The 19,452-nt window shown below is 43.4% G+C and overlaps 1 protein-coding gene across 1 annotated transcript in view; it reads left to right on the top strand.

Annotated features, from left to right (window-relative positions):
• LOC138304273 (serine protease 53-like) overlaps nucleotides 1-19,452 on the top strand; it is a 194,662-nt gene that overhangs the window by 139,573 nt on the left and 35,637 nt on the right. The window contains exons 8-9 of the mRNA XM_069244197.1: nucleotides 442-698; nucleotides 11,922-12,079. Of these exons, the coding sequence (XP_069100298.1) occupies nucleotides 442-698; nucleotides 11,922-12,079 (415 nt within the window). The remainder of the gene's footprint in view (nucleotides 1-441; nucleotides 699-11,921; nucleotides 12,080-19,452) is intronic.

Raw genomic sequence — 19,452 nt, 5'->3', positions numbered from 1 at the left:
GCCCTGGGGTCTGCATCTCATTCCCCCTTCACGCCCCCGAAGTTACTGATTCTGGGGACATCAGCAGCCCTGGAGGTCATAGTGGGAGTGTTGGAATCACCACATATTTTTAACTGTAACCTGAAAGGACTGTCAGAAATGCAGAATTACCAGGTAATTGAGAATACCACACATGATGATTTCCCATGTAACCAGTTTTCCCCTAAAGCGTCATCGGACATTTTGTCTGTTGATGCTTTCAGCAGCTGAAATGGCGAGGTGAAATGCACTGGATTAGTGGTGTACGGGTAGATCTCGTAATTCCAGTAGGGCCGGTAAACTATTACCTGCCATATCAGTATTATAGGGATACTTGTAATGAGGCACCCCATATCCTTTCTTCTTTGATGTTGCTGCTGTGGATGTAATAAATATTTCCTTCTGTCTCTCATCTTCCTACAGGTCAGAAGTCTCCGAAAGCCCTAATGACTGGACCGTGTTTCTAGGACACCCCACACAAGTGGCGAGGGTGAAGAAGATCAGCATTAATGGTGCATTTGTCACAGAATTAGAGGGAGGTGACATTGCAATGTTGCAGCTTGCACAGCCTGTCGTCTTTGGGGAATACCTGCAGCCAGTATGTGTGCCGATGGCTGAACATCGCTTCCGCTTTGGATCCACTTGCTGGATAACTGGTCGCCGCCAAGCAGCAGGAAATGGTACGTAAACAGGGGCTACGGCGGAGGAGCTTTGCCCCACTGCTGAACTGCAGAAAAATAAAATGATAAAAGTACTTTAGTATCATTTTATTTTTCTGCTTACAGAGGGCGGGCGGGGCCAGCAACCCCCGCGTCACCAGGGAGGAGGAGTAGCTGTGGTGTGCTCTAAGTGCGCATGTCAGCTTGGCTGGCTGTTAGTAGTCTCCACCCAAGCTGTATTTTACATCAAGGTGGAGACCAAGCGCAGGCTTCCCACTCCCTCCCTGAGCGGCATTTCAGCCCGCTCCAGCCAATACTGTTGCTTCTCTCATGCTGTGAAACATCATGAGAGAAGTGTCTGGATTGGGTATGGAGGGGAGCAGAGAAGCACAGTAGTGGTGGGAACACGTAGGCGGCATCTGGCAGCACAGGTAAGTGTTTTTTTAATTCATTATTCCTCCCCCGCCGCTCCACATGCTATCCCTCTGGCCGACCCTGGCAGCAGCCGCTACTGTATGTAAAATCACCAATCATAAACCTTCACCACCATAGGGAGGGCCAGGGCTAAGAGCACAGATTGTGAAACCACCAATGACAACACTAGGTGACGCTTAGCAAGGTTGGGCCTAAGAGCATTGTGTTCTAAAGCAGCAGTTCTTAACCTTTTGACCGCACTGAATCATTACTGGAATCCGGGAACCCTCACTGAGTCATTATTGGAAGCTGGGGACCCCCAGCCCAAGCAAGTTCTGTGATTTGACCCTCAAAACAATACATACAAATATAAAAACAAGTATAAAACCAACAACACATGATCAAATATGATTTTTTTTTGTTTAATTCACAATCAGAAATAGAAACAAATAATTTGCTTCTTTATTTGTATACACTTTATTTACTTTAAAGTTTTAATTTTAATATTAATTAATTTTGTAAACCAGTCACGGAGCCCATGAGTAGATTTCGCGGACCCCCAGGGGTCCTTGGACGACAGGTTAGAAACCACTATTGTAAATTTTCTAAGATATAACTAATATTCTCTTTGTATGTTAACCGATCATTTTGTAGCTTTTAGGCCACAGCAAAGCTGGCTATGGTGATACATGCCCTCGCTCTTATAGAAGCATGCAGACACCAACATACTGGTATCTTGTCGCCTTAGCCTTTGCGCTCACGCGCACTTTTATTTACATTGTGACATTGAGCCCAGCATCGAAGTGCATGGGTGCATGTGCGGTGTAATATATGTACCTAGTGGCACATTACATTGATCTGGGTAACTACAGAACGTGAAACGAAACATATGAGTCCAGTCATCCTGTAGTCTGGATCAAGAGGCCTAGTCATGCAGTCTTTGAGACGACTGAGGATAGTGGCTGGCACCCTGTCTTGGGGGTGTGCTGGGGGTCGCTGACAATTCAGTGTGGTTCGGAGCAGTGGGGGGGTCATTCTCGTTTTATGAGGGCTCAGTGGACAGGGTGACCGCTGCAGGTCGGGGCACTGTACACACATTGATCTGTGAGGGTCAGAGCACTCTGCCCACGTGACATGTGAATTTTATCGTTTAGTTAATTAAAACAATAACAAATAGCTTCACAATTCATACTAAAACCAAAATTCTGAAAAAAGAACATACCTCTGGTTCTCTTTTTTTCGCAATATGGCAAAGAAATTCATATAGTTACTGGACGTAACACTAAAAATACTTATTATAAAGAGCATCTAAAATTACCTCATAAATAAATATCAAAGTACGATTCTCAATAGCCTAAAACGTATCTATTAACAGAATTACGGTGTAAAGAACATTTAAGCGAGGGCGGGAGCATTACAGGCATAAAGGACTGTATACTGCAGGTCTCTGTTTTTTTTTTGAGTTAGCAGATTTTAGAACCTTTACAAGTCTACAGGTGAGCATGATATGCTCTGACCTGAAGCAAGCTATCTCGACCTAAGGCGGGGCAGAAGCAGTTAACGTGCATTATATCGTTTTTTGCCGGCTGTCAGCTAGAGACTTTGGCCTCTCCCACGATGGCAAACTTAATAATGAGACGCCGAATCTGTGTCTCGTTTACCTTCATTTTACATAAAGAGCATACCGATGATCGCCCAAGCACGCGACCTCTTGGTTAACGTGACTTTGCCTGCACGTAGAGAGATCTTGACTCGTGAGTTTACTGTTTTTTTTTTAAAACGGACTGAGAGAACGAAGTAGTCCAGAGCTCCTTAAATGGAGTCTCTTTATGGCTTCCTCCAAATACATCTTCGCTGGGTTTAACAGGTTGTCATTCACGCAGCTCATAAAACTTCACTTAAATTTCAGCCACGAGCTAATTTCAATCTCTGACTGGTCTTCATATCAGCCTTGAGAATACCAGTTTTGGAATTCTAACCTCTAGGGTATCTGTGCAGGTGATACGTGTTTTGGGAGGGAGAATACAATCTATACATTCTTAGAGGGGCTCGTTCAATGCCCACTGCGTCACTGGTACGGAGTGCTTCTGAGCCACGCGCCAGGCTTGGTAGTCGCTTCGCAGCTATCACCTTCAAAATCGGTAATATACTAGGGCTCCTGAAGGCATTGAAGAGCGCACTAAAGGCTGTCATCACTGCCCCCCTTTTCTCATGATTAGCGATTTTTGTTCCGCAAATGTTCCTTCACCATCACGACTCGGGGGTACTTTTATGTTGTAACGTTCTCCAAGGGCTGATCCTTAAGTGCCACTGTACCAGCTGTATAGTGCCAACTATTTTTTTTTTAACTATTGACAGGGTTTTTGCCTTTGCCCAATTTATCTCCAGCACGTGTGCTTCAGCATGCAGTGTTAGTGCATTAATTAGCCTCTGTATGCCGATCTTGGTTTGGCTGATTAAAACTACGCCATGCTCATAGAGTAGATACTAAAATTATTTAGTCTAGGCAAGTGTGATATAACTTTGTCCAGAGCTTGTGAGAGGTCAGCCATAAACAGATTTAACAGGGATAGCACCGAAATGAAGCCATGCGTTGTTGGGATGTTTCTCGATATTCTGTCCCCAACACCCAGTTGTATTCTGAGTAGAGAAGCCGAGTAGCTTTCAATAGCAAATCCGATATACCCAACTTGTGCAATAGGCCCATGGGATGTCACTTTCTACTGTATTGAAGGCTGCGTTATAGTACACGAAATAGAGTTGCAAGTTCTGCATTTTATCCCACATTTTGTCAATTAAATACGAAAGCAGTATGGTATTTACTGCAGTTCCACTATCCTTTACAAAGCCTGACTGATTAGTTGGAAATAGTCTTTTCTTCCCCACCCAGCTGATCAGATCTTTCAAAAGTACTCTACAGGACTGTTTAGCTTCAATGTCTAAAAGATGATCAGTTGATAATTCGCTGGGTCTGTTCTGTCTCCACCCTTGAATATTGGGCTAATCGTCGAACCTCACCAGATTTTCAGAATTATTTTGATTTGAAAACCGTGATTAAACGGTAAATTCAGTTTCTCTGTCCCAAATTCTGGGCCATTCTTGTATAGGGTTTGGGGGATTCCATTTGCAGATTCCATTTGGGCAAGGTGCACCATCTCATCAGCCTTGTCTTGTGACAGCGCAAACTTGTTTTGTAGTAACGAGGGCTAACTTGCTTCTGGATGACTTGTTGCACCCCTCTTTCTCCACATACCTGCCTTCGAAATGTGGTGTTAGATGTTTGACACAGTCCATTTCCGCTATATAGGATATACAAAGTGGCTTCACAGATCTGTTAACACTATTGACAATGTGCCATAAAGTCTTTGACTTGCCTTTTTAGTAGGCCTCAATGAAATACGTTTCTGCCACTACACACCCTTGGGTCTTCCCACAAGATTTTTTTATAGGATTTCCTCAGATTGCGTAACTCGCCAAGCTGAATCAGATTGGCCTCTTTCCCTCTGATTACTCGTAATGCTTGATTTAGCTTCGTCTTTGCTAGCCGCACCATTAATGGACTGCTTCTGAATCCAGCATGGCAGAGCAAAATTGACTTGGAGCAGACTTTGGCAGGAGCGCTTTTTATATACTTGTCATTTAAAGTTGAGGAAAAGGCCTCCCATAACTTTATCTGATCAGGTTGTGTAGCCTCAAGTGTTTTTAAGAACTGTCTAGCTGATAGTTCAGTAGCGTCTATTGGTTTAGCTGACCACTTAATGCTTTTATAATTGCTCATAGTAGTTATTCCAATGTTATCTTTAGCTTCCTCATATTTTGATTGTGAAAGTGCCAATGTTATTGATTGAGGAAAGTGGTCACTGTCCAGCCTAGGATCTTTACTGAAGGACACAACTGCTGAATAGAGGGATAGTGCCACGAAGATGTAATCCAGTATTGATTGGTTGGAAGAAGAGTGGTGTGTGTATGCCGGGGGTGCATCCTATGGGGGTCTACCATTCAGTGAACTTAACCCTAGCTGCTCCAACCCCTCTGCCAGTGCAGCACCTAATTTGTCTCTCAGCTCAGCTTGGTATCCATTGATTGTTCCACGACTGCAGGGATATTCCAAATGCTGTGTTGTACAATTATATCTTTGTCACGATCTGATGCATGGATTAAATTTAGATTAAAGTTTCCAGATAGACTAGAAGGATTTGAGCGTGAGGAGATCTTTTTATTAGCACTAAAATTGTATCCAGTTTCTACTTTTGTTTTCATTTTAGGATGAATATAAACATTTAATAATAAGATGAGCGAGGTCTTAGTCTTGGAGATCAAATTGTTTTTTTCCATACCTGCAGGCCTGGACGATCAATGGAGATTACTTTAAACAGCCCCTTTACTGGTCCCACATTGGTAGCCTAAAAATTTGAAGCCTTCCCTGTAGGCTTATCAAATATGATTTCCCCAAGTATTGTTATAGTTGCATTTACCAGGTTTCTTGGAACATTATTATTTGAAACGATCCCTAGTATCTTAAGACATCCTGATCTAATGTTCCATGAACATATTTTAAGCAGGCTTGTGTTGCTGATTTCTTTTGTTGTTAGGGGTCGTTGTTGAATTGTTCGCTGTAATTTTGTTGGTTCTCAAGCCCAATTATTTCTGGACCATGTCCAGCAGAATCTGTTGGGCTAGAGTTAACCTCCTGATTGGCTAATGAAGGTGAAGTATTACCAATGGCTCCCCCTAGGGTTAACAAGGGACCTTCTTTAAGATCTGCTCGACTACCCACCTCTGCTATTCTCAGTCCCAGGGATGCATTGAATTGTTTTCCCACTGGACAGCCATTGAGTTTTTTGGCAGTAGAATTGTTGGATATCCAAAACAACCATAAAATCTGATTGTAATTTACCATTTTTGAAAGATAGCCTTTTCTTTCAATATTCTACATGATATTTTCCTCTTACCCAGGTGACTAAAGTGGCATCTCTGTCACATGCCACTTGTGGCAGTAGAAAAGCTATAGATCTTATTTCCGAGCTGTCCAATAACTCCATAGATGGAATTTCTTTTAGTAGTCACAGGATATTTCGATGATTCATTATATCAAATGGACCCCTTAAGTGTTATTGGGGAATAAATAGAAGCTTATCAGCAGTTTCTCACTCTTCTTGATGTGTACTTCTTTGTTCCTCCAGAATGCCAGGTTGTGAAAATATTTTAGTGAGTTTTATTGCAAAATCCCCATCATTTGTCTCACTTTCTGTAGTTGTAATGGATGTAAAAATAATTCCTATTTGCTCCACCTTGCATCAGTGTACTTGCAGAGCTGGGAGTAACCCTGTACTATGTCCGTTTATCGATAGTGGGGGAGTTCAAAGTATTTGATTTACTGTTGAAGATGTTGAGGAGCTCAGCTGGAAAGTGTGATCATCAGCCAAGTTCTCAGGGGATAAGTTATGCACCATACATGGAATGCTAGTTGGATTTGCTCTGCTTTCTATAGCTGAGCCTGGGGAGTTTTTTGGATTGACTTTCAATATTTCTCTCAACATCAGCTATGTTTGAGCTGGGTGCATTCATAATGGGGCTCTTGTCTTCTTTCTGCTGATGATGACTGATGTAGCGGTCTCTTTGTGAAATTCATTGTGCCTCTTTAGGGTCACTCCTTAGGTAGTCCATGGTGAATGTGAGGTGTATTTCATGCTTTATTACTTCGATTGGGAGTCTCATGCCAGCGCAGCAGAATAGGGGCTGGTTGTTTCAGCATGCTGGCTGCTACCATCGGTGATATCCAGGGCAAAGGGTCAGATACTTTCTTAATGACCTGTAGTTCTTACAGTTTTGTGAATTTGGCCTCAACTGCTGGCCTTAAATGGAAAGGTACTGTTCTATGGTGATGTGTGTTGACTTTACTATTGGGTCTATGGGCAACTTTACAGACGGGGCTTTCAGGCAATAGGTTGCCAAAGTCTTTTACTATCTTGTCATTCTCTTGGGAATGAATGCTCTTTGTGGAGCGTATTAAGTCTAGGTCCTCTGTGGTTGAGCATCTTAGCAGCATGTCTCCTCCAGAGATGGCCACAAAGAACTCTGTTTAGCATGCGTTTTTTCCAAAGTCCTATTTTTGTTCAGAATGTGCCTGGCAGGACAGGGGTCCAAACTCCAGTAGTCAAAAATGCATGTGATTGGGGACGTCAGCTTTGAGCCTAGTCACAGTAAATTGCATTGATTTTGCTTTCTACGGCTACAGACTCCCTGGTGTCAAGGACTCAATGATTGCCAACCCATGAATTTTTACTTGCGAGTAGATAGGCTTTTTTCCGGTTGTGTTTTAGTTGTAGAAGGAGATCAGGAAGACATCTTCACCATCGTCGTCCTGGACCGTCCTTGGGCACTGCCTGCTTTACTGAGTTTGTTCATCATCACCTTTGTCTTTGACCATGTGAAAGTTGCAGCCAGAGGTGTATTGAAATCTTGTGGCAACATGACACCTCCCATATCTGCAAACTGTGGGGAAGTGGTTTAGACAACCATAACTTGAGAAGTCCTTTCCGCACATGGGGCGCTCATTTGCTGGGTGTGAATTCATCCTGCAGTATCCACACTCACTCTGGTCTCCTCTTGCCCATGACTTTCAATTGGCACTTTTTTCTGACTGCTTTTGCTGTTTCCATCTTTATTGGTCAGGGTTCAGCCTCTTCTTTTATTGTTATCTTCTCTAGGGGGAATTCTGTCTGTTCTGCCATAGTATTTGACTGCTTGTGGGTTCTTGCTAGGATGACTGCTTCATCTAGCGTGGTGCCTGTTTTCTTGAAATGAGTCATCGTATAACAATTCAACTGCATCTCTGGATGATCTGTGCAAGAGTGTCTTTATTCTGATCATCGTCATTTGCCAATTCCCTCAGTTATGCGTAGAAGAGGTAAATGGACCCCCTTACTGGCATGCTTACCTCATCTTTAATTCTGGTGGACCTTTCAGATGCATTCAATACCTTGAACTACTAGATTCTTCTTAATAATCTGCGTGATCTCCATCATTGGTAGCACGTGGGCCGGGTGTAGCAGTTTGTTTTCCAATAGACCATTCCAGAAAAAGGTGGACAGTCATTCTTCATCTGTACATACTCTAAACTGCAGGCTCTCTCAGGTTCAATATTCTCTCTGTTGTTATTCAATCCTTATGTGGCTTTGCCAGCAGAACCCATTCAGTCCCATGGATGCAACTGTTTTGCTGTACCTTGATGACATCCAGGCTATTTTAAAGTTCACTAATGACCTACCTGAACAATGGACGTTTCACAGTCTCTTCAGGTTGAAAGGGGACATAACTAAGAGTGATAGATTCTTGAAAGCCGCCACATTTTGGACTCTCCATTTTTGGCCTGTGAAAATCGCTCATTTGTGTGAAAAATGTAAGGGGTCAGTATTGTTTCCACTCTAAATCGGGCAGGTCAATGATGAAGAGAATTAGTGCTTCTTGTAACTATGCGCCCTAATGAAAATCTAATCTGTTTTTGCACAGTGTGACAATTCTAAATGCTGTTATTTCTTCGAGGATTGACTAATGCAACGCAGCCTAGCCAGTGCTCTTGGACTGCTTGATTCAAAAACGTCAGCCAGTTGAAAATTATGCAGTCTGGCTGGTGTTTTGCCTCAGAGTCAAAGACCACATCGTACTCATGTTAACTACCATTTTGCTCCATCCTTTACTTACAGTTTCTGATGTTTGGGATCAGTGCACAGCTACCATAGTAGGGTTGATCATTCATGCACTATAAATACTTTAAAATAAAATAAAAATGTTAAACCATTCAAAATCTGTGTTCGTCTGGGGGTCAAAATGTGCGTTCAGAGCTGTGATTGCCTTTTCATACTCATGTGTATCCCCATTGGTTGGAAGGTTGCGAGACCATTTGAAAACCTCCTCTCTGCCGTAAGAAGAAGGAGGGTTAATCTGACTTCTCAGTTTGTCTCCTTGGTGCCTTTGACATAGCTGTTCATCTGTGCAGCCCATAGGGGCCACGTGAATGTGTCTGTAGTCGCATCACTCTGCACAGACATTCCCAGGAAAGGTCTCACTGTGGAGGCTGCAATAGTTCCTCGCTTTGGAGGTGGTGTGTGCTATGGGTGGATTTCCATTCCAGGGCGTCGGGCATGGGTGGAAGGCGGCCCTCTCCTTGTTGCCAGTGTCCTCACACACTGTTGCCATCAAAGAAGCACACAGACACCGAAATGCCGGTAATTTGTTACCTAAGCCTGTGTCCTTAGGCGGCCTTTTATTTCTAATTATCAAAAAACAGGAGTCATGATGGATGATAACTGATTGAGGACCCTTCACTCACACTGTTCCGGGATAATTAAAGTCCTGTCAGGAAGCTGCTGTCTGGTTAGAACGAGGAAACTCCAAGGAATTGAGGGATTTTCTGCAAAAGGATCTACAACTGATAATGTAAGATCCTGGGTAGTGCTGCTTAATTTAAATTACTTCTCACCAGCGCCATGGGAGGAAAGACGTTGGTAGAGTTAGACACACCGTATGGAGGAGACACCTCATGGAAAGTACAAAAAGAAAGAGTAGGTGCGAAGTCTGCTGTGTCCTGGGCATCTAGTCATCGATGTCTGCTCACCGTTGGTAAAAGGAGTAAAGGATAGATGGTCTTGAGCGATTATGGAGGACCATTTGCACACCTTCAACTTTAGGGAAAAGAATATGGCCGCCTGCTGATAACTAAACCTAAATGTAATCAGGGGCACAATGGTTATCTAGTTACTCGACTCATGCTTGTCTGCACATTTACAACTGTAACCTTTACATAGTTCATCTAAAAATGCAATAAGAGATTGGGAGATGTTAATTTTTCATTCTCCATACATGGTCAAAAACATTGGGGCACGTTGAGATCATTTAAAAAGAGAAGGCTGACATGTTTCTTTGCTCTTTGTATCTATGGCAACGTCTTCGGGACAGGAGGACAGGAAAAGTAGAACATCTCCAAAGTCCATTGCACCTCGACCCATAGCGTTGTCTGCATACCGTGTCTACCAAAGTGCTTTAGGAGGTGCAATGTGTGGATGTGATGGCAGAGGGCTCTGAAGACCAGAATGTCGGTCTTTGAAGCATTGGACTATCCCAGAAATTGTGTGGTGAGGCCCTCAAGCAGTGGTGAAAGACCCTTTAAAAAATGAACACCATGAAGAGTCCAGAAGAATCCACGAATATGGAGGTTAGTAATTTCTAAAGTTTACTTTAAATGGCAGTCACATTTTAGAGAAGATCTTCATTCAACACCCTTGAATGGGTCCAACTTCAGATAAATGCCAGAACATTAACAGGGCTAAGAATGTGGTGAGTCAAAGGGCGGCTCTCCAATATCATAACACTGTTCAAATGTTTCCTCTACTAAAAATATACCAGTAACTTTAACATGGAGTTACGGACCCGAAATCTTCTATGAGTGCAGCACAGGAACCTTTTTTTCACAGCCTGTTTTGTCAAATGTGCTTACATCATATATGGGTGAAATTGTACATAGTTCCCTACAGTCTTTTATAGTAAAGGTTTCATTCCGGCAACCTCTTCAGCTACCACCATGCCACCCTTCAGTCCCCCTCTCTCACTTTCCCATCACAGTTCCCTCCCCTCGTTCACCTGTGACTAACTCCATTCATAGGCTCTGGAAGTAAGGGAGCGGGAGACGCTGCATCACACCCCAAAAAACACGATGCTGGACTTCAGAAGGCGAATGTACGACAAAGATGCCTTTAAACTGTGTTTTTTATTTTGTAGCTGTGCTTCAAAGAAAGATCAAAGGTCAGGCTGTGTCTTCTGACAAATTACTGCTTAATCTTTTAACTTGGAGATTGGTATTTACTTTTCTTTATTTGACTGCAATGTTAGAGGATTTTGTAAAGTGAAGTATGTGACAATCTTGCTGGGGAGCAGGGAGTGTGAAAGGAAAGGCTGTGGGATATCATTTTTTTTAACACACAGCAACATTTAAATACCTGTACCAGAGCTGTACAAACAATTTAGAATATATCAGCAGTTAGGTAAGCCCAAATGATGTAAATTTTTTAGAATTATGAAGTGTGATGGAAACAAAGATTTTAATAGAAACAAAGCAAACCACTACATTTGATGATGTGCAACATTTTTGCAGAAACCCAATTTCCACATAATATTGCTTGCACACTAGATAGTTTCATCTGTAAAACTGTATGCCTGTGTGAATTTAGTAGGCATTTCAATGGAACATGTGCTGACTGTAAATGGCAGTGCGCTACACAGCATAATTTAGTAATAATATGTTTCTGACAGTGCACTACAAAGTATACTTCCAGCTACATACTACCCCGATAATGCTCTCTTCTGGCTACATATGGTACACTTGTGACGCTTGGATTGTTCATACTCACTATGACTTCAGTGATGTAACACAAATGGCAGCACCCAACTCTGAACATTGTTCCAGCAGCACTGCCTTCACTCATCTCTCCCACAATCCTCCTCACTGTCTGTTCTCCTCGCCTCTTCTATCTTTATGTTTCCTCTTTGAATCAGTGCTTACAATGGGAAGGTACTGCCAGTCACTGAGTGCCTGCACTCTTTATTTTTAAAAAGAGAGTAACAGTACTTAGCAGACGTACAGTATTTCTAACTGGAGAGTAAAGGGACATCTCTGTAGTGAAGGTTTTTTTAGATAGTGTTTACCTGCACTTTTGTTTCTGTTTTGATCACACAGCTTTGAATATGGGTTCCCTATACCTATGCCATCATTCTTGTTAAGCACTTCCATGCAATATGTTTATGCTGACCAGAACCCTATAAATTCTCCCACAGGGTCCTCCCCAGAGCTCCAAGAAGCAGAGCTTAATCTGATTGGAACGAATAGATGTAACTGCATCTATAGCCGGTCTGGTTCCACCAATGCGAGTGTCTCTCTACAGCCTGGGATGATCTGTGGTGCACCACAACAAGGCCAGACCAGCACCTGCCAGGTGAGTGTGTGCTTGAAAGATGTTTCCCTTTCGTAGATCCACTCACATTGTACGCTCGCCTTCTACCACATGAGGTTTCGTTCTAGAGGCCATACTATGATACCATTGCTTTTGAACTCACAAGTAATCCTCTAGGGGCAGAGAACACGATTCTTATACATTTGGGGTATTAGCAACATGGTTAGGAAACAAGCATTGGTAAACCCTACATCTCTGCCTAGCACTATGTGACGAGCTCTATGGAAACTTACTTGGTGAGAAGAGCCTACACCAGGAGATGGCCTGGCGAGTACAGCTAGTGGGGCTGCGAGTCTCTAGTGTAAAGTCCGTGTCTGGATTAGAGAGCCTGCTTCTGGCAGATGTGTTTTGGCCAAAGCCATAACGTAAAGTCAATAGCAGACTGTACCCTTCCGCAAAATGCTCAGGCTCTGGTTTGGTATTTTTCACCATTCAATACTGTCCAGAGTCTTTGTGCTATTTGGAGGCAAAAAGCGCCATCACATTTGTTGATGTTACAAATGGAATGACATGAGTATTGCTACCTGAGTAAGACATGGCAACAGGGAATTCTAGAGTAAGTAGGTGACGGTGCAGAAAAAGCATGCCGCAGGAAGAAACAGTAGCAGTCTCGAAGGGGTAGCGAGTGCTGCCATTCTATAGAGTCAAAGCTGGTTGGTGGCACATGGCTTATGATAACTGTGAATTGTTCAAACGGAAAGCAAAGAGTTCTCTAATCAAATTGTGAAACGGGAGTATCCATATACCAGTCTAAAAAAATAAGCAAATGTTTGCGTAGGGTAAATGTAATCGTACTTTCAAGAGTGAGGTTGATCTGCGCCATACAAAGCAATAATAAACATACTTAGTGAATCACTGGTTATAATCAGCACATGATAACATTCAAATAATCTGCATACTAAGTCAATCCATGTGAGGTAGCCCTATGTGCATATTCAGTAGTGACAAGAAATAAGGGTATAAATTATAATTACTTAGCAATAAATCATTTTGCGGATACCTCGGATTAGAAATCAGAAGTCTGGAGAGAGTTTCATCTCTAGCATGTGCTGTGTAGTTGTTTTAGAGGTCAACGAGGGGATAAGAACTGCGAGAACATGGCAGCTGCATGGTAGTTTTCTTTTATCACAACCAATATGGCTGCCACAAAGGGAGAAGACGCTGTCTGTTTGAGGCAATTGCAGACTGGATAGGAACATCTACTTGCAAGACTATGACAAACACTCAAGTACATTGAGGCACACCAATCCCTAAACCTACAAATTCACTCCTGTCCCTTTGGCCGAATTCCTTCAGTCACATCACCGTAGCCGGTGTCTGCCATCTTTTGGATGATTACTTATTGCTTCCATGGAAGGATGGTACTATCCTTTGATTTGCAAAAAATGTGTTGTTATACATAATATGAATTATTCTAATGTTGCGATATGGCAGACTGCTCGTTATCAGTGAGGTGGATCAACAACAGGGAACATGCTTTGACCAAATGGGTGGTCAGTCAACAGGTAGATGTATTTAGAAAAACACATTGTTGGGTAATTAGTGAAATTGCTAATGCTAATGACAACTTCTGTAGATATGTACAGAAAGTGCTATTGATATGCATAGGTATGAGTATGAAAGTCCCCTCTTTTCTGGCATGGTTACTCCCACTTTTTGCCTGATGTCAAGATGCTTGGACTGGTTTCACTTGATCCTGCTAGTCAGGACCTCAGTGTCTGTGCTCTCTCCTCTAAATTTGGTTGTCTTTGTACTGCTTACACCCCACAATTGGCATACCTGTGTACCCCTATAAGTCCCTGGTAGGTGGTACTTAGGTACCCAAGGCATTGGTACAGCATGAGTCCCCATGGGCTGCAGCATGTATCATGCCACCTAAGGGAGCCCATGCAAACTGTGTCTGCAGGCCTGCCATTTGCAGCCTGCGTGAAAAGGCGCATGCACCCTTTCACTGCTGGTCACTACACTAGGTCACTGTTAGTCAACCCTCTGGTAGGCCCTTCCAGCCCAAAGGGCAGGGTGCAGGTCCCTGTGTGTGGGCACCCCTGCGTGGGCAGAGGTGCTCCTATGAACTACAGTTCCAATTCCTTGGACTACATTTTAGCTATAAACTGAACCTGTGGTCCAGCTACAAAAAGGCTAACTCCGAACCTGGGCATGTTTGGTATTAAACATGCCGGAATTATACCCCAATCCTGATTCCAGAATTGGTGGCATGATTCCATGCACTCTGTGGGTTCCTTAGAGGATCCTCCAGTTCTGCTCCTACCAGTCTTCCAGTCTTCCAGGCCAGCGGGCAGCCTGCACTGCTGCAGCCCCTCAGACACGATTCTGCCCTCCTGCTGCATGACCAGCTCAAGCAGGGGAAGGCAGAACAGCAACCTCCTCTCCTTTGGAAATAGATGTTACTGGGCTAGGGATTTGGTGCCCTCCTTGCATAAGCCGATTTGCATCAGTCCAGGGAAACTGGTCCCTACTCTGACGGAAAAACACACAAAGGAAAGTGGAGTGCCCAGTTCCCCTGTCCAGCTCCACCCCTAGGGTGGTGCCTAGAGCTCCTCCAGGTGGCCACTTGGTTCTGCAATCTTGAAACCAAGATGGACAGAGGCGTCTGGGAGCATCTGATGGAGTAGACTAGGTAGCTTCTGTCAGAAACCCCTCAGGATAGGTGGTCACTCCGAGTGACCAAACCCCCTTTTTGGGTTATTTGGGGACTGCCTTGAGGGTGGGTCCCCAGATTTGTCATGCAAGACTCCACTAGAACCTCTCTGAAAAGACATCTTCTGCTCCTGGCCTCCGGAACCTCTGCTGGGCAACACAGGAACCTTGCAACATTGTTTCCACTGCTCCTGTCAGCAATCTGCAACATTTCCACAGCTGTGCATCCTCTGGGGTCGGCAAGACTTCAGCTGCAGCAAAGAAGCAAGAAGGAATCTCCATTGGAGTGAAGGAGTCACTCCCCTGTATCCGCAGGCACCTAAGGCAACAATGTTGGGCTGGTAGGATCTTCTGTCCTGCAGAACTGTGGAGATTCTCCAACACAGATGGTGGTTCTGAGGGAACCCCTGCCGCCTCTCTGCCTGCTCTCCAAAGTGGGAGACGATAAGTCCTTGCCTCTGCCACTGGGACAGAATCCCTGTGCACTGCGGATGTTGCACCAAGGCATGTTGACTCCTGCTCCAAGGGATCTTCAGGCTCCAAGTAGCACCAGCCCCCAACACTCTACCTCTGCAAGTAAGTCTCCTCTCTGCTGCTTCAGTGACATGGGACTCTTCTTCAGGTGTGCTGACTGGGCCTCACTGCAACTTACTGTGCCTGCTGCCAGTGGGCCACTTGTGGGGGCTCCAACTGCTTCTGCTGGCTCTCCTGTCTTCTGAGTGTCAGTCTGGACTCCCCTCTATGGATCGAGTCCCCAGGACCTTGCTGGTCATCCACAAGCTCTGCAAAACTTCCAACAGCTCCTCCTGCAGTTGCTTGTGCTTGTTGGTGGCCGTCCTAACCACTGACCCATCTGCAATCCAACAACCATCGAGGGACAGCTGGTAGGTGCATTCAGGGACTCCTCTGAATCCCCTGGACCCCACAGCAGGACTTCATCCATCACCATAGACCCGGATCTTTATCTACAGAAGGATGGGCATTTGCTCCTGCCCCACCTGGACACTCCTGTGTGGACTGAACTCTGTTCCCTTCTTTTGCAGGTCCTCTTCACCCAGATTCTGCCCTTGGGTTCCACTGGTCCGGGCCTGCCTCTGCATTCTCCAATTGTGACATCCCTATGTGAAAACCTATGGGAAAACCAGATAACTTACCTCTCTGCACCCGGCCGCTGGGAATCTTCTAGGTACTTACCTTTTGGGGGTCCACTCTCCCCTGGCACTTGCCTAACCACGCCATACACTCTAGTGGGGGACACCCATTTGCATTCCATTTTTGTAGTATAAAGTTTGGCCCCCCTACAGGGCCCTTGCTACTTTATGCTTTTCCGGAGTACTTACCTTTGTATATTTTGTGTGTGCATACCTCCAAAGGGAGGTATACCAATGGTAGTCTAGTTTGGTGTGCCTATAATGAAGTACCTTTATTTTTGCAACACTGTATGGTTCCTTTCATGTGGGAGAAGCTACTGTGTGACTATTGTGGTATTGCAAGTGCTTCACATCCCTTCTAGATAAGTCTTAGCTGCTCACCACAGCTACCCTAGAGAGCCCTGGCTGTCTAGACACTGTAACACAATCTAATTGGGGCTTGCCTGCACCCAGTATAAGGTGTAACACCATAGGTGTCCAGCACACAATGGGCCAACTTCCTACAGTATGCATATGATATACCAATGCAAGATGTAGTTACTGGCAGAACATTAGATTTCTACTTATAATTCAGGTGAAGGCAATCCTATGTGTAAAAATGTAAAAGAAGTAAAATTGTTTTCTTAGCTAATGTCAGAATATGTCACAATGGGCCTGATTCATAAAGCTGTTTGCACATATAAGTTTAACATAACATACATACACAAGTAGCCATTATTTTATGAACACCAAACATTATTATAAATAAAAATGATTTACTCACACAAACATTTTCGGGTTTTAAATCTACTCTCAGGGGTGTGACAAATGGGTGTTCCAGGACGAGAATAAACTGAATGGTTGTGAACACATTACAAGTATATAGGAATTCACAAACTTTTTTCCCAGACCAATTTCGAATCTGGCAACGGTTTTAGGATTACTCTTGTCAAGGACAGAAACAAATTGCTTTTAATGGCAGGAATGGAGAGAGACCACCACATAAATGGTTGACGATGTAAGAGAAGAGGTTTCCCGCATGGAGGTAAAAGAAAAAAAAGTAATTAAGTGCATTTGTGATTCCCTGAGGATTTGTGCATGAGCAAATATGCCATGTATATTTGTTCAGTGGAACTTACAAAGGATCTCAGCATCACTCTTGGGAAAAATATGTAAGTGGCAACTCTCAGTCTTCAATGAATCCTATGTGAATTACCCAAAAATGTTCAACATCCTCCGCTGTGTGGCAAGAAATCTTATGGGGTATATTTACAATTTATCATAACTAGATATAACTTAGCACAAGAGGGATCTTTCAATGAGGGTCTCAGTTTAGCTAGTTCGGGAACCACTGTTTATAAGTTGTTTACTTCACTTTAAAAAAAGAAAGCTTTGCTCCTCTTCTTGTGCAGATTTGTCCTACATACTGGCACTGACTCCTAACTTCATTGACATACTCATCCTGACCTCTCCTTTATGCTTCTCTGTGCTCATCCTAAGCACCTGGACCTGGAACATGATGCTGCTCCACCTCAGGCAGTCCCCATCGCTGGCTCAGTTCAGGAAGGACCTCAAGACCTGTCTCTTCGACTGACCCGCGCCCCCCAGCTAGCACCTTGAGGCCCCCTGGGTGATAAGCTGCACTATATAAATGGTGATTAATTGATTGATTGATTGATCCTAGGTGCAACACTCCAATGTACAGTGCCAATAGACCCACATAATTCAGGCAAATCTCACCACAAGGGGTCACAGTAAACAGCCCCATTAAACATTGTAACCATCTAAAGTGTGTTTATACTCTTAGATGCACTATTGTGGATATACGTTTGCATCAGAGCCAGTTATACTATTTATAGATAGCACACTTATTGTTCGATTAGAAATACCTAATGGCCTAACTCGATATAGTGACCTCCCCCCCTCCCGAAATGTAAATTTCTGCAGCATTATTTGCAGCAAAGTAATTTAGGTCGGAGGCCATTAAAATTATGCAGAAGACAAGATTATGCAGAAGGGTTAAATAAAATATGCAGCATGAAAAAAATATTATGTTACATCATGAAGTTAAAAATATATATTACAGAGCTGTTTCATTATTGGGAAATTGTATAACATATCCTGTTCCATTTTTGTCTAGCCGGTTTGACATTTTTTTACAATAATAAAAAAAATGGCTCCTTTGTTATCAAAATGCATAGGTTTCCTGAGAAAGAATTCTAGACGTATACAAGAGATCATATAATCAAAATATATTTTTTACCAGCAATAAATAATTTATCTTGCACGGGAGTACGTGAAAGATCTTTTATTAAAGCTAGCCTTTCTTCTTCCAAAAGTACAGAACATAGTGCGAGCATATACACAGCTGGATTCCTCAGAAAATAGTCTTACAAGTACACACTTCTTATAGGGTGTGCCTTATGATATTCACCATATTCCATTTATGTTCCAAATTTTGTCTTTCGTTTTGGCATCAGACTGTATTCACACAAGGCCTCTGATACCCTCACTATTCATTAAAAGCATTCACGGAAAGCCTTATAATACATTTATATTTATTAAGAACGTATCTAACAAAGGGGCTCTTTGATATTCAAGACATTGAGTTTAAAAAGAAGTGCATCATGTTTGGCATTCTTATAAAGTCGTTGGGCCCCTCTTGAAATGGCTGCTATTTTGGGAACTGTGTCTGTGATGTGAACATTAAATTCCGTGCACAATTAATGAAGTCATTTTCAGGAATTATTCTTTCCACCCTGTTTGAATTAGAAGTATTAAAGATTTTGTTTCATGCTGTGAACAAATGACCTTACCTCCTCCTTCAAATGAGAATGTTTATAGTATCTGCGTATAAGACTCGTCTCTTTTAATGCCAAACCGCAGCAATCAGCTGCTGAAATGTGACCAGTTAACTTTTGAAAACGATCTGGTGCCGCTTCGCTCCCTGTGCGGCGATTTGAATAGTTTTTGATCCATTTGAGCATGTAACGGATTTTTTCTTCAAGTCAGCAATTTTTACAGCAGATGGGATTATTGGCAACTTAATATTTACCTAACATGCCAGGACTGCACAATGGCATTTTTCCTGTAGCCTGGCTGTTTTGGTATCTGTTCCACTTGGGTCCTGAGGATCCTTTCCTGGATCCGGACTCGTGCCAGTTGTGCAATCTCGACCTTCTCCGACGCCAGTTCAGATGCTGATGCTTTCAGTGTGAGAGGGGACACTGGGCCCTTAAGAATACCAGCAATACGAAGATCCCAGTATGGAATGGTAGGAGGAACTGGGTGAAGCAAGTGGACAGGATACATCTCCAGATACTTTCTCCCTCTGCGGTGGCTATGGAGGAGGAGTTTCTTTTGCAATGGTAGTACGGAGGTCCTTGACCTTCAGCTGCCTTCAGTGTCAGTCAAGACTTAAGTCTTGACAGAGGTGCTTCATCTGAGAGTCTTCCCTTCAGAACTGCTTATCCCGTTTAATGAAGCACTCACTGACTTCCTTCTGGGGACCTGGTTCAAACCCAGCACAGGGACTACTGTGAATAGAACAATTGCCTGTCATCACCA

The sequence above is a fragment of the Pleurodeles waltl genome, chromosome 7 (genome assembly GCF_031143425.1).
Source record: "Pleurodeles waltl isolate 20211129_DDA chromosome 7, aPleWal1.hap1.20221129, whole genome shotgun sequence".
NCBI classification, from domain to species: domain Eukaryota; kingdom Metazoa; phylum Chordata; class Amphibia; order Caudata; family Salamandridae; genus Pleurodeles; species Pleurodeles waltl.
Note: the sequence above shows the minus strand (reverse complement) of the source record. Positions and strands in the feature narration are given on the sequence as shown.